At 38.0% G+C, this 14,979-nt stretch overlaps 2 protein-coding genes across 3 annotated transcripts in view; one reads left to right on the forward strand and one right to left on the reverse strand.

Annotated features, from left to right (window-relative positions):
• Positions 1-419: 419 nt before the first annotated feature.
• Positions 420-7,516, reverse strand: rnaset2 (ribonuclease T2). 2 transcript variants are annotated; one of them, XM_070903810.1, is made up of 10 exons: positions 7,405-7,516; positions 6,101-6,178; positions 5,867-5,921; positions 4,290-4,345; positions 3,913-3,970; positions 3,500-3,564; positions 2,554-2,667; positions 2,278-2,323; positions 2,054-2,128; positions 420-1,895 (listed from the first exon to the last, which is right to left on the reverse strand). In XM_070903810.1, the coding sequence occupies exons 2-10, from the start codon at positions 6,169-6,171 to the stop codon at positions 1,701-1,703; spliced, it is 735 nt and encodes a 244-aa protein (XP_070759911.1). In that variant the 5' UTR covers positions 6,172-6,178; positions 7,405-7,516; the 3' UTR covers positions 420-1,700. The 2 variants fall into 2 exon arrangements, with proteins under 2 accessions (XP_070759911.1, XP_070759918.1); XM_070903817.1 differs by having other exon boundaries at positions 6,101-6,173; positions 7,405-7,509.
• Positions 7,517-13,770: 6,254 nt separating this feature from the next.
• Positions 13,771-14,979, forward strand: part of myom2b (myomesin 2b) — a 30,488-nt gene continuing 29,279 nt past the window's right edge. Inside the window, exon 1 of the mRNA XM_070905464.1 lies at positions 13,771-13,853. Within this exon, the coding sequence (XP_070761565.1) occupies positions 13,771-13,853 (83 nt within the window). The remainder of the gene's footprint in view (positions 13,854-14,979) is intronic.

The raw sequence follows: 14,979 nt of genomic DNA on the forward strand, positions 1-14,979 counted from the left end.
TGTGTTTAGTCAATCTGCAGCGCTGTGTTGTGGGAGGAGACTCAGGATTATGGACTGGTGTCTTTGTCCCGGTGGGATTAAGGCTCTGTAAGGAGATCACCACATTAATATTCATACACAGGGAGTAGATATGGACAGATAGAAAGACAGAAAGGCTGAAATATAGCATTATTACTATATTATATTACTTGCTTAGACAGAGACATACAGACAGAGGATGCTCCATCTGACCATCCTGACCCCACTGCTCAGACAGGCCTTCTATATTCATGCACCAAACTCTATTTATAGGTTTAATTCACTTTCATTTACATAAGTTAAAAATGCAAATAGATACATTTTAATCAATATTGCATGTTACATAATAACTCACAGATGACTAGAGGGCAGATTGACTACATATTGACATAAAAAATGACTACTTATTGAATGTTTTATTGACATTAAAAAATGACATTACAAACGATCATTTGTCATTTCACACCACAGCGTTTGTCCGCTGTAGCAACAATTACAATTATCATTTACCTTTCAGCTTACACTGACCTCAATTATCTATGCACAAAAATGCCAAACAGCACCAATAGAAACAAACCATTGTATAAATCAAATCAAAACAATTGCTACATCCTTGAGAATCAAACATTTTATCTGTAAAGGTGTAGAGCGTGTGTGGCAAAAATGGAGCATAATGAACTTGGAGTGGGTCTGGAGTTTTTCATATCTACTAAAAAAATAACAACGTAGAAGAAACTGAAGCATTTACTCTATACACCATACACTATCTTTACTTTCTAGTCTATACAGAATGTATACACTATTAGTTTTGAGCTCACACATGTGACAAACAGTCCTCTTTCAGCAACATAAACACAAACCTAACCAGGCCTACAGCACAACACTGAACAAAAGCCCTAAATCATGTGCATATTACCCAGTATTATTTGCGTAGTGATTTAATCATAAACACCAGCTATTTTGATGTATTGGATTAATTTAATGATCATAAAGTTGAAAAGGTGTTTATTGTATAACTAAAAATCCAATCACCCCTGAAAAAAAAAAAAAAAGATGGCATGTAAACTCACAAATGTGGTCTAAAATATGACCAGCGGAGGCACAAGATATGCACAAAGGTTTGACGTCTACACAATCAATACCACTGATTGTTAGTAAGAGTCACCTGCCAATATGACAACAAAATACAGCACATAAACTGTCTGCCCACCTGCCTGACCTGAACTCACCATAATGCCCTCTGTTGAGCTGTGGAATAAACACATTAATCTACTAGTAAGGGTCAGGAAGGAACATAATTCCCTAAAAGCACTATGTAGTAGTGGAGTGTGTGTGTGTGTGTGTGTGTGTGTGTGTGTGTCCTGGTTTTTATAAGATATAAAAAGAACAATGCACTTGAGGTGATTTTTTTCAAGTACCTGTCAGCTACACTTTTCATGCACCTCAAAAAACATCTTCAGACTGCACTGATTACGTGAGGCTATTTCTGACATACATTATCATTAAAGCTATGATGTTCACTGTGAAGCCTGAGAGAAAGTAAATGATAGTCAGTGTGTGCATGCATGCCAAATTACAGTACAGGTGACTGGTAAGCAAAGAATATGTGTGTATTTGTCTTTATGTGTGCAAAAGCAGAGTTGTAGTGTGTTGATGCATTTCAGTTTGCGCACGTATGTGTTTTATGGCAGAGGTGGGTAGTAAACTGGCATATCATGGTCACACACACTGAACCCAGATGCCTTGTCAACAGCCATGAGATTGTCCCAGTCTCCCTTAGAAAATGTTCCCATGGTAAACTGTTTCTCACAATCCAGGAGGGTGAAGTCAGGGTTGAAACAGATCTCAATCTGCCCCAAAATCTGGGCATCAGCATTCTGTCAAACAGAAGAATATACAATCAAACAATCTAACATTTGAAACATAGCTTAAACACAGCTATACCCGACACAAAACAATGCACCCTAACATTCCTGAAAAGTAGGAACATAACTACAAACAGCAAATTATGATTTCATTGTTTGAGTGTTTATACCTTCGATGGATGGACACATTGGATCTTAGGTGTGACGCCATAGAAGTTCTCTATGACTCCTTCAATTTGTGAAAACTACACACAGACACATTAGGAGCAGAGAGAAGAGCAAGAGTTCTCATATTATTATTATGAGGCACTTTTATACCACACATTATTCATTATATACACTATAATTTGAGATTTGAATATACCATAATATCATGTGATAAACATAGACGTACTGTGTAGTATTTTTCGGAAGGGGTGATGTCAAACTTCTTCAGGATGCTACAATAACAGAAACACAGTTTTCTATTTGAGGCTTTGAGGTGTTGATGCTTTTATCCAAAGTGACTTAAAATGACATAACAGTAGTCAGTTTCTGTGAAATAGACTGTGGACTGTGAACATGCACAGGAATCAGGAACATCAAGACAATCCTAAGAACTAAGAAAATGGGACAAAGTTTCTGAGGAAAGAAGTATGTGTAGGGGTGTGAATGTGTTCATGTGCTGTACCTGTCCAAATCCACTTTATGGTACAGTTCCAGTGCCTTGCTGAAGTATTTATGTTGACTATTCAGAGAAGCTGCTTTGGCTGCACATGTACCATGTTTATGCCACTCATACTTCCTGTAGAAACAGACAAACAAGTAGCGTTGGGTTTGACTATTATCATGTACAAACTGACTGACTCCAGGAACACTCTACATGATAATTATCATCTCAATCTGGCCAATGATGACTGATTTCAAGGTCAAGGAGCATCTTCACTGGTCAAACAATAGGGAGGTCACCATGGGTAGCTGACACACAATATCTTAATGTGCAGGGAAACATCTTGCCCCTTGACTAAACCTTGTCAGATCAATCACAATTATATTGCTGTGCTTAATTCTTATTACTAGAATTTGGCAAAATCTAAATATGATCCTGTTGTTAGAGTTAGTTAACAATAAATATCTGAGCAAAGAGTGCTTTCAACAACTGTAATCTATCAAAGGCAACTGTTAAATGCATGATACTACATCTAATAGCGTATTACTAGCTTTATAGAGAAATTACATATAGCATATAACATTGTGCAGTAGAGTATCAAGAAGACAGAACATGGCTGTATATTGCTTGAAGTAAATGCTTGTAGCCATTCAGAGGCCTTATGACTGTGAAGTAAAATCAGAGCACCCACAATAAGATGTAAAAAATATATATATTGTTGGTCTGAAAATGAGGTAATATGTCTTTAAGATGATACAAATTTCAAACTGTAAAAGGCATGGTATATTACTTGCATATCCAAATCTACTTGAGCATGCATTGACAAATAATCAGCCAAACAAACAATGCAGCAGTCATGTAAGATAATGCTGATGTGGTAGTAGAACTATACTATAGCATATGAAACGGGAACATACCAAACTAAAAAAGAAATATTGGAAATTTGATTGATTGATTGATGCAATACCAGAATCCAGCTGACGAGGGGTTAAGCAAATCAGGCCAACTCTTCTTCATGTCTGGAAGCAGGTCCTGAAAACACAAACCCAAAAACAGATTTGTTTTATCTATCAGTATACAGCTGGAGAAAAGGAGGAGAAAACCATTCATTTACCTTTCTATGTTGAGTAATGTCAATTTTTAGTCTGTCTCGGTTTTGTTTGCTTTAGATTTTAAGAGCTTTTCATCTGGCTATTCTGAAAAGAATTAAGTATTGTGTTTCTTCTTTGTCCTGCCAAATGTCTTTGGTATAAACCAGTGTCTGTTTATGTTCCTTCTCGATAAATTAAAATGAGATCAAATCTACAGAAAGAACATAAATTACTTTTACGAATTGTACATCCAGTTATAAAGACACACTCAGGTTGAACAGTGTTGTACCTCTATCGCAGAAGAATTGAAATGCCACGATGAATTGCAGTCAATCCCTTTATCTGGCCTGGAAAACAGAATGTCTCACAATATTAGATATCTCAAAAACATGTATTACAACTAAGCAACAATGATTCAAAGAGCTGTTTTGCCATGCGTTGCATTTCTTTCCCGAGTAATACACAGCTAGCAGCTAGATGTGCTTCATATAGTCACTTTCCTAAATACGGTTAGTGACAAACATGTAATAATAGCACATTTACTCAAAACAGCCTAACAGGTAGTTGTTAAGTAACACATGTCACACTGATATAGAAAAAAAGCACACGCGCGCACACACACACGTACGTATACACACACACACACACACACACACACACACATACCAGAGTCCATGTAGTGTCCAGTAGCTAATGTTGGGATGACATGCTGGGTGTTCCAGCTGTAATTTATGAAAAAAGAAATTGTATTGTTATTCCATCTGGACACATTACCTAACACTTAATTCTGTTATCAGTAATTAATATTCACTAATGCTCAGCTAGCAGTGTCTCATTGAGCTGAAATATAAAAATATGTCAATACCTCAATGAAGGCGCATTAATTTACAGAAAGGTTGAAATGAACACATTTCACATAGCTGTTTTGGAGAGTAGCTACAGGGTTGCAACTAATGATTATTTTTTTTATCATTGATACATTTTTATTATTCTTGGATGAACTGTTTAATTGTTTAGTGTATAAAATATTAATTATAATAAAATATTCAGTTACGGGAGCCCACAGAGATGTCTTAAAAAAAAGTAGCAGCATATATATATGGGAGATATATTTCAACCACCTAAAATAAAATAATACCTTTTCCCACTGAGGAATGTCACATTGTTGAGTGCAAAGGGGAACTACAGCAATGTCTGGTTAAAATTGCATATGTTGAACAGACTGTGGCCTAATCAAACCAGATGTTGACACGCAGCCAGTCTCCTGACGCAGACATAGACATCACATGATATTTAAGAATGAAATGCTGACTCAGTGATACAATATGTAGGTAATATTCTGGGGCAATACAAGAGGTCAACATTATCTTAAGATGGGATACCATGTTATTAAACAATATATCATAATTATTTGATAAATATTATCTATCCACAGTACCCTCAATTCACAAGTCACAACATATGCTAGGCTAAGCCTTAAATCTGAAACTATACAAATTACCCTGGAAACAATAAGCGATTACATTCCTTTGCTGAAATGTAATACAGAACCCATTTGAATCCATGGCGAACCTGCTTTGGTGCTGGATTATGTCCATCTTTGATGGTGCAGGGATGGATCAAACCAGACACAGACATAACACTTTGGCTAGGCCCACAGATGAGTTTAATGCTGGACTAAGAATGCTACATATAGAAACACACTAAAGTTTAGTGAACAATGAGGCTCTTCACATGACTGTGACTGTAGCAACTGAAAGCTGACTAATCAACCACAGGCTGCTGACAGTGTAGATGTTTCTCATAGACATCTAGAAACATTGATTCGCTTGAAAATTAAACTTGTGATTCAGGGACTTAAGTGAGTAACACATGATTGGAGTAAAAGGGATTAATAATTTAGAGTTAGGAAAGTGTCCCTCTTTTTATCCTACAAATGAAAGAATAACAGAAGAATTTGCAAATAAAGTCAAATCTGGAAGTGGTCCAATGAATTACACATTGTCCTTTTTCGCAGCAGATATTTTGACATAGTAGGAAGAGCACGGGTGTTAAGATTCACGATGGCTCTGTGCTATTCAATCAGCTAAATGTCAATCATTCATTTTATTAATTACACTTGTAATTTCCTACTTTCCTACAGTGATATGTCAAATTGTGTTCTGTGAAGAGCCCTAATGTATCTTTAAAGAGGTCAACAGGTTAAAGAAAAAATGAATGAAAAAAGGCAGAAAGATACTCACACTACAGAAGGTGCTTGGCCAGTGGTGGGTCAGGATCAGTTTGGTCCACATGTGTCTGAAATACAAACACATCAGTTAAATTATTATTCGTACAGAATGACAATGACACGTTATCTATTGAGAGCTATATATTAATTTAATATACATACAAATGGAGAAACAGAAAATAGCAGAGTTCATTAGACCATCTACCTTTATATTGATCTACACAGTATATTATTTTGCTGTACTTACGGAGGTGAAATCACATAGGCAGAGGACAGGGCTGCTGCCAGGCAGAGCAGAAGAGGAGAGCAGAGCCTCATGTCTAACCTTAAATAAGATAATAGAGTTGTCAATTAACAGCTGCTTTTATCTATAATTCAGTATTGAACCTCAGAATAATCCCTGGTTCCTGCCACACCTACATTATAACAATATTAAAACAACATCCAGAGTATTGCAGAATTGGTGAAACATTTGTGTTTGTGGATAATTCATGCATTATCATCAATTACATATCTATAATAATGGATTTTGATGAAACCATGTATTAGGATGTAGGATCGGTTCACTAAGAAAGAATACCAGGCACATGCACACAGGCACATGCACACAGTGACTGACAAGTAGAAAAACAGGAAGTGGCTTTAACAAGGGGAAGTGAGTGGTAATTTAGACCCCATATGAAAACTTAATTAAGCAATCAACAAAAAGCTTTAACCCAGCAAGCCCTCATATACACAAACAATAACATCAAAAGCATTTAAAACCTTGAGCCTGCACACATTTTATCTGGGCCAGTTTAGCAAACAGTAGGCTACCCTAAATCCCATCAATCATAGAGGCGAAAATTGATCTAATGATATAAGAAGTGATCTGATTCTGACACTGACGATATTGATTATCACAGCATGAATATCTCTCAAACTGTGCGAAAATGTGCAGTTATAACTCAGGCGGAAGTCCCCACTCTCATGATGAAATGGTCTGCAGTATTGCAGTTTGTGGCAATACAACACCAATCAAATATTGCAAAACATGCACTGCTGCAAGCAACAGTCAGCAACAATGTCAAAGATTTCCTAGGAGCATTCAAAGTGCAGCGGCAGCAGGAAAATATACTGTCGAAAATAACACGTTAACACACTCAGAATGAAATAACTACAGCTACAGTTTTGAACGACGTTTTGAGCAATAGTCTGACCTGTCCTGGTCGATCAAGTGCATAAACACTGAACTGTAAGGTTAGCTAACCAAGTTAACAAACAGATGGCGACGGGCAACTTTAAAGTCAGAGGTTAGGCACCATAAATTAACTCGTTTTTCAGTGGTTAACTAACTTAATCCAAAACTGCAGTAGTTACATACATACATTTGTGAAAACGTTAGCTAAGCCGAGCTAAAAACTCTTTATAATATCGGCAGTTGGGCGTTGAAAATGAGCTAGATAAGCTAACGTTGCCGAATCTTCAGTCAGAGAAAACCCTATTAACTGACATTCGTTTTAACAGAACAGCCGTTGGTTTAAACAAATGTAAAGTTTAAATTGGTCTCACCTTGTACCGGATATGTTGCAACAACTATTTGTGGTGGTTACCCGAACACGCACAGTATACCATTAAGATAACTTAACTAGGTTACAGCATTACACAGGACACAGCACTACGGGACAGTTTGTTGTTTATGTCCAATGTAGTTTACGTCCTGCATGCGCTTCACTACCAGCCTGTCTGCTCGGCCAATCGTGAGCGCCGTAAACGTCATGCGTCATCACGTGGTAGGGTGGATGGCTTGATTTATTGTACGGACTCCACCGGTTGTTCCTTGTCCTAATGCCTTTTAGCGATGTTTTGAAATCAGGTTCGCGGATGTGCCTTTCAAGACCGCTTGCGCTACAGTGTACATTAAAATCTTAGTAAGTTTTAATGATAATTTTAGGACAGCTCTTGTCGCGTTTCGTGTTACAGATGGAATTATTATTATTGAAAAATGATTACAACGTCATGACCTCTGGAGAGTATATTGAGCTAAATTGAAGACAAATAATTAAATAACACCACACATAGTCATAGGCAGAAATGTTTTTGTAACTAACTCAGATTTGCCAGAAATGTCAGTTCTCTAACAAAACTGCATTCTGATAAACAGCATTTTAATGATGTTGTAGATAATATATCTGATGAAACAGTCTATGAACAGCATCAGTGTTTAAGCAACTGCATTTGTGAAATTTGGAAGCTGTGTCCATAGAGTGTATCAGCAGATAATGTCTGATAACTGATAAAGTTTTACAATGTGCTCACCAAAAATGACTATGAATCTGTAGTCAGTTATATTAACAGGAGTGTTAACACAACACAAAATCAATTATTCATAGTTTTGAATGTATTTGCTCTGTGTTTTAGAATACCTTGTCCTGGGACATGAACAGTTGGACTATGCTCACAACATACTGTGGGATTTACTGTACCATTGTTACTCTGTGCATCAATGTCTTCGCAGCTGCTGCAGGTTTTGGCAAACTGCCATCCTCTTTGCCTCAAGGCTCAACAGAAATCATGTGACCTATTCAGAGGTTTACCTCAAAACACACTCTGCAGTTAATGAAAAGGGTTGATATAATTTTCGGTCAAAATTTCTCAGATCCCGGTCTGTCTGAGATCAAAATAATGCTTATGTGTACTTGATGATGAGTACAGCTTATAGCACAGTTTTGTTTTTGCATAAATTGGTGTATTCTAAATAGTCTAAACAGAGAAATAGTCAACTAAAGATATTGTATGCCCTCCTCATGTTTCTTCAATTGAAGAAAAATATTCAGTCAGACTTTCCATTTTGTAAAGTGCTCTGCACTAACAATTCTTAATTTAAAGTTAATCAGACAGGCCTGACTTATTAAATGTATGAAGTGCCCAGGGGTTCTTTTTAAATAATGACTCATTATAAGCCAATGTGTAAAATTAAGCTTGCCAGGAGAATAATTCATCTTGTTATGTCTCCAGGGACTGCAATGTCAAAAGGTGCTGTCTGGAATAGTCAAAATTTCATCTTATCCTCTTAGAAGAAGCAGAGATTGATCATACAACAAAACTGTACATATATTTTCAATTTTCAAAGATGACATTTTTTTTAAATGCTTCCTCGACTTGCTGAAAATGTACCACCACCTCATTACCCTGGAGCCCTGGCTTACCAACGTCTTACTGTCAGCCAGTAACATAATGTACCAAAATTATCACGGGGCTTTGGTTACAGAGTGTACTACCACATGACCAAGAGAGGGCTCATTTCAACCACAGACAGACGTCAGTCAGACACACACAAGCACACATGCAAGGACAAAAAGAGAAAACAAAGATTACAATAGTGCACAGAAGTAGGCTACACTGAATGTAAGACATTCAAGATTTATTAAGGCATAATAACCCATTAATAAACAAGTCATATGTCTCATGAGTCTGTATTTTCATTGCATTTCATGCATATATAACATTATTTTGAATTTAATCTCACTCGTGAAAAACAGACATTATTGGGTAGGTAATGGGGATGGGACCTTGAAAGTCTGAGTTTTTTAGAGGTCAGCCTCTGGCATGAACATTTCAAAAACAGAGTAGCCAAAGCATCAAAATACAATTTGTCCAAGAATGAAGACAACATTAAGATTGATATGTATGTATTATATATATAGGGTATATCCTATGTATGTATTTGTGTGTGTGTGTGTGTGCGTGTGTGTGTGTGTGTGTGTGTGTGTGCTGATGAATGGTTTATGCTTAGGGAAGGATGAAGGGGTACAGTAGCCATATTGAAATAAATCCCCAGTTCACAGTAATGTTATGGATCGTAGGAAGGAGTAATTTACTCAGTAACCATCTCTCAATCTCTCTCTCTCTCTCTCTCTCTCTCTCTCTCTCTCTCTCTCTCTCTCTCTCTCTCTCTGTCCGTGTGAATGCATGCATGTGCTATGTGTGTCTATGGTCATTGTCCCTCAGGTTGTGGCATGTTGATACATATTGGGCAGCAAGATATGCCCTGCCTCCTTCTCCAAGGAGTATTTTAAATTTTGAAATGTCATTAAAAGCATTGTAGGAGGAAGTGCATCTCTGTCTCAGCCTCACCTGTCAAACAGTGACCACGGATTCTGTTTTCTTTTGGTTGCCATGATTTTTTGTCTTCCTTTTTCAATTGTTTGTGGTCACTGAGCCTGTACTTGGTTAAGATCAGTCGCTGCTTCCTTGTTGGATCTTCTATTTCTATTCTGCAAAAGGTACTCCTGATCTTGATGTTGAATGTGACAGAAAAAAAATACCATGACTTGAATGTTACCCTAATACTTTGCAAAACAGTGTCTCTCTTTGTTGTTAAAATACGCTTCACCTCCCTTTTCAAGTGCTGATCCCTATTCTCATATTTCCAGACTTAGTGTATGATGAGCCACATGTTACAGACAGAAGACAGTTACAGATTTCAGCTTTAAAGAAACCATCTTGTCTTTTTGCTTTCTTTCACACTCCTCTGTCTACGTCACACATGTGACACATCACACACTTCTCCCCAAGCCCCCACCCTGCCACTCTCTCTCTCCTTCCTTTACCTAATGTAATTCAATGTTGTCCCATCATATGATTTCGCCTCAGATGTGAAATGTGTTTCACAGCTTCTCCACTGTGTCAGGAATAGTCAAGCTGTAACTGTAGCTAGTTTTATAAATAGGCCCTGGCCAAAGTTCAGCATGCGACACAGTGTCTGAAGATGTTTCTGAGTGCATATGGAGAAAGAGAGGGACTTTAGCACTGTCTAAAGTGCAGCTAGAATGATTTAAATGTATATGTGAAACAGCCGTGTGCTGTAGATGTATTATGTTGCCACTGCAAAATTGAATTTAAAATGAGGTGTCAGAGTTTGAAGTTGCATGCTCTATAAGCTCTGACATGCTGTCTAAAATATGTTTTATATTCAACAACTATGCCATTGTGGTATGGAAGACATTAAAATGACCAGCCTGGTTGTGTCGTGGTTCACCATATTGCTGCCTATTTTGTAGAGCTAAAAATGCTGTTTGTAAATGTGTGGGGGCAGTGCCACATAACAACACCATGGTCAGATTCTCTGCATTGTCTAGATCAGCTGGTACACTTGAATAACCAGTTGTTTAGCATCAGTTGTTGAGCCGACATGCCAGAAACCAGCAATTGGGCTACCATGGCTTCCACTAAAAACTGTAATGGGCAAACTCTGTTAATCAAATAGTTGACTAGTTCTAGTGGCCCTGAGTCTTGAAGGATACCGGTTATATATAGGCAGCTCTCTCTCCTTATAAGGCCTCAGGGAGAGGCAGGTGGGGGTCGGTTGGAGACGGGTGGTGGTTTTGTTGGCCTGGTACTTGGTTTAGGCTGACTCCCTGTGGATTCAGGCTGACAACCGAAGTCGCTGCAAAGGAAATCTCAAGGGGTAAGAAAAACTACAATTTTATTCTCTTTCTGGTGCTATCGCCTCAGTATCCGCAGCTTTTGAATCTGCTTTTGTTTCAAACCTAAATGTGTAGCAGATGGGATCAGTGTGATGGAGGAGCAGAGAGCAGATTAGGGCATGACCATGGCCCCTAACCAGAGCTGATAATATGATATTATAATATGAGCTGATAGGATATGTGAATTATGAAGGATGTGCAGCAATTCAATTGGAATAAATTAGTTAATCACAGTTTTGAGGGTAACGGCCATAATTGTCTTGTTTGTTTGAGACAGGTCTCTGTGTGTTAATCACACTAAGACTAAGTGTTTAAAATGGACTCCCATTGGAGAGTCAAATTTGGTAGGGACACTTGGGAGTGTTACTTCAGTGGACAAATTGCTGGTGTGTAGTTCTGGGACTCATAATGTGTTGACTTTATTTGATCTTTTAAATAGAAACTTGGAATACAAATGCGCCATTATTATTCCATTGTATTACCACTGCCACTACTTGGCACACAACTAGTGTTTGTGTCCAAAAAGCAAGTGTTTATGAACAAGCTGCTGAATTTCAGAGGATTTTACAGATACGGTTGAGAATTTCAGAGGTTTACTGTTACAGACGGAGAGGCTCAGGTGTCATTTGGCAGGCATTTGTGCTGTTACAGTATTGGCTGGACTGACGGAGCCAGAGGACAGCCACTGGGGTGTAGGACTGATGGGACTAGAATATGACCTGCCTGCAGTGACCAGTTGGCTGAGGGCAGCTGAGTTTAATGCTTATATTCTCTGAAAGCACAATGTGTTCCTATGTCACATTTAGTCAATTTGGGGGCCTTTATACAACACAACCACATGATTCAACCAGGAATTGAACTGCCATTACTGACTTTAGGGGCCAGAGGTAAGAGGTCAGGGATTAGGGCATTATGGTGTCATCTATCTGACTGCATGACTGGCAGTTTTGGGACATTCAAAGTGATAGTTATGGTGACAGGAACGTCTTTGCCAGTGGAGCACGTCTCAGTAGCTGTCAGGGTTAGGTTGGGCAGTGAGCGTCGGTTTGTGTTTCATCTGACCTTATTTCTGGTGTCGGAGGACTTAGGTGATGTAAGGCAATTATGTTCCAACGCCACTATGTGTGCATGATGTAAGACAAAGTTATGCTCTTGCTTTGGTGCGTGTACTGTAAAACTTGTCAGACACACTGCTACTGCAACAAGAAAATTAGTACAAATAATTTGGAAAGTGAATGCCATCATTACCTGCAAGTAAAAACACTTTAATTCAAGTTTTCATTGAATAAAATCTCTACATTAAACTATGAACACAGACCAATTTACCTTATTTGAGATTGAAATACAACACTGATGACCCTCCTTGAATGTATTTGGTACAAATTACAGCTTTCACAAATGGTTGATTGGTGAGGATCTCGAAAGAAAGGTTTTCATTAGACTGCTGCCAAACAGGCAGTGAGCTAGCCCAATGTTTTTGGGGACACATTTGAGGAAACTTAACTGTGAGTGTTACATGTGTGGCAGTGTGTCTCTCACTTCTCTTTTCTTTGCACCAGTGGTAATATCATCAGTGTTGGATTCATGCCATGTTATGTCTCAGTTTTGTTGCTAGTGCAGGTTATGGCACGTGAATAATTGAAAAGTGTTATGATAAGATCTGTAATTTCACAGAGCTCACAATAAGTAACTATCCTTTCAGGTTAAATTCAGTGTTGTTTCATTCACTTGTCTGTAAAGTGGAAAATAATGGTATTCACAATCCACCACTGTTTAATAAATATATAACTGCTCGTGCTAAATTTGTTGCTGTCAACTTTATGGACAATCTTTGGTGCAGCTGTACCATCAGTTGCTGTCCAACAATAATCTACATCCATGCCTTTTGTTTATATATGTGTACATTGTGTGTCTTTATTGCTGGTGTCTTTAAATCAATATAGTGTCACCTTGTCATTCCTGAAGCTGACAGTAAGACTGCTATGTTTGTATGTTTGTGTGTGTGTGTGTGTGTGTGTGCGCACGCGTGCGTACGTAGGTGTGTGTTTGGGTGTGTGACAGTGTTGGCCGCTCCATGTGTCCAAATTCCTGGAGGGCTTTTCTTTTTGCAGGGGGTGAGGTAGTAAACACAAATACATTGTCCACATTGTATTCTTTCTACATGTTGTTGTTATTTAATAGAGAAAAAGGACAGGACTTTGTTATTAAAGCTCCAAACGCTCCTTGGAATAATTAACCAACTCTTTCCTTTTTTCCATTTGTCTTCATTAGACTGCATCTAATTCCTGAAGTCACAATCCTTTGTGGTTGGTGGCCCTAGTGTTTGTATATGTTGGTGTCACTGTGTTTCTGGTTTGACTCTACTGTACTTTGTTACCATGTCAGTGTGTGTGTGTGTGTGTGTGTGTGTTGCTGGTCCAACAGGTCAGTATCACCATACAGTGTCACCATGTCAGTGTGGATCAAACGCGGGAATTACAACCATGAATACCACCACAAACAGAGCCAATATGTGGTTAAAGAATACAGCAGGTACATATTACACTCTAATGCTAGAGCTATAATTATAACTAAAACATTAAGCTAACAGTAGTATCATAACAGCAGTAAGCTTTGTCTAAACCTGTAAAATCAGCCATAGAGGCTAAATATAGCCAAAAGAAACAGACTAGGTTAAAATAGGAAGGCTAAACTGGTTAACATTAAGCTAACACCAAGGCCAAACTAACCCGAAGCTAAACTTTTCACAAGAGATGTCCCAAGCTCATCTTCAAAATCCAATGAACAAAGAAGTTTTTCAATTGATCGCTATTGGCTATATTCAGTCAAATCAGAACATGGTAACTTACTGCTTTCTGATTTCACCAGCAGTCAAAAACAGCCCACTGTGCTCTGTTAAAACACTGGAGCCTGTTTGCAATGCACAGAAGTGAGAGTGAGTGAACTGCACAGATTTAATGAAGGTCCCATATTGAGACACACATCAGTGAGCAGGCTGAGAAACACTGCTCTGGATTTGCATTTGAATTTTACTCATGTTTAAGAAAGGCTGTCCTAACTTTCAAGCAGAAAGCCTGATGCTTTTCCACAAATACAATATAAAACACCATAGGAAAGCTCTGATGCAGAGTGGCTAGTATGACTTGCCTAAATTGGGTTAGCATTGCTCATTTTAACAAAGGCCTCTCTGGGAAGCTGTAGTAGAAAGAAAGCAAATATTAAGTTTTGATTGAATTGGGATCAAGTCCAAAAAAATAAATAAGTAAATAAACAGACAACTGAGTGTTCACTGTAAGTGGCTGATGCTAACAGCTTTTCTGTAACACTGTGCAGCTGTTTAGCACTGCTGTGATTGTTAACTACGTAGAGTGTTTATATGTGTTTGTGTGTGTGATTAGCCACCGGTATTCTGTCTGCTGTGTTTCATGTCTATACTTAACCACTTTAAAAAGTCTTATTCTTACTGCTGCTCACTTTTTCTTGCATCTTTTTTATTTTTGCTAATAAGCAGCTAACAAGAGCACAAGTTAACGCCTTTGTTAACTGAGGACTACATAATAAGTTTAACAATGTGTTCAATGACCAGTGTTTCATTCTTTTTACTGATGTAGTGGTAGTGATTCTGCTCGTATAGAGCTTCTTTTCCTTACTGACTTCC

This window comes from Enoplosus armatus, chromosome 1, assembly GCF_043641665.1.
Source record: "Enoplosus armatus isolate fEnoArm2 chromosome 1, fEnoArm2.hap1, whole genome shotgun sequence".
Classification (NCBI taxonomy): Eukaryota; Metazoa; Chordata; class Actinopteri; order Centrarchiformes; family Enoplosidae; genus Enoplosus; species Enoplosus armatus.

Coding starts and splice junctions, on each gene's coding strand:
- rnaset2 (XM_070903810.1), bottom strand. CDS start 6,171: ATGAGGCTCTGCTCTCCTCTTCTGCTCTGCCTGGCAGCAGCCCTGTCC. Junction 5,922..6,100: donor GCCTATGTGATTTCACCTCC/GTAAGTACAGCA, acceptor TTTGTATTTCAG/ACACATGTGGACCAAACTGA. Junction 3,971..4,289: donor TGGACACTACATGGACTCTG/GTATGTGTGTGT, acceptor TCTGTTTTCCAG/GCCAGATAAAGGGATTGACT.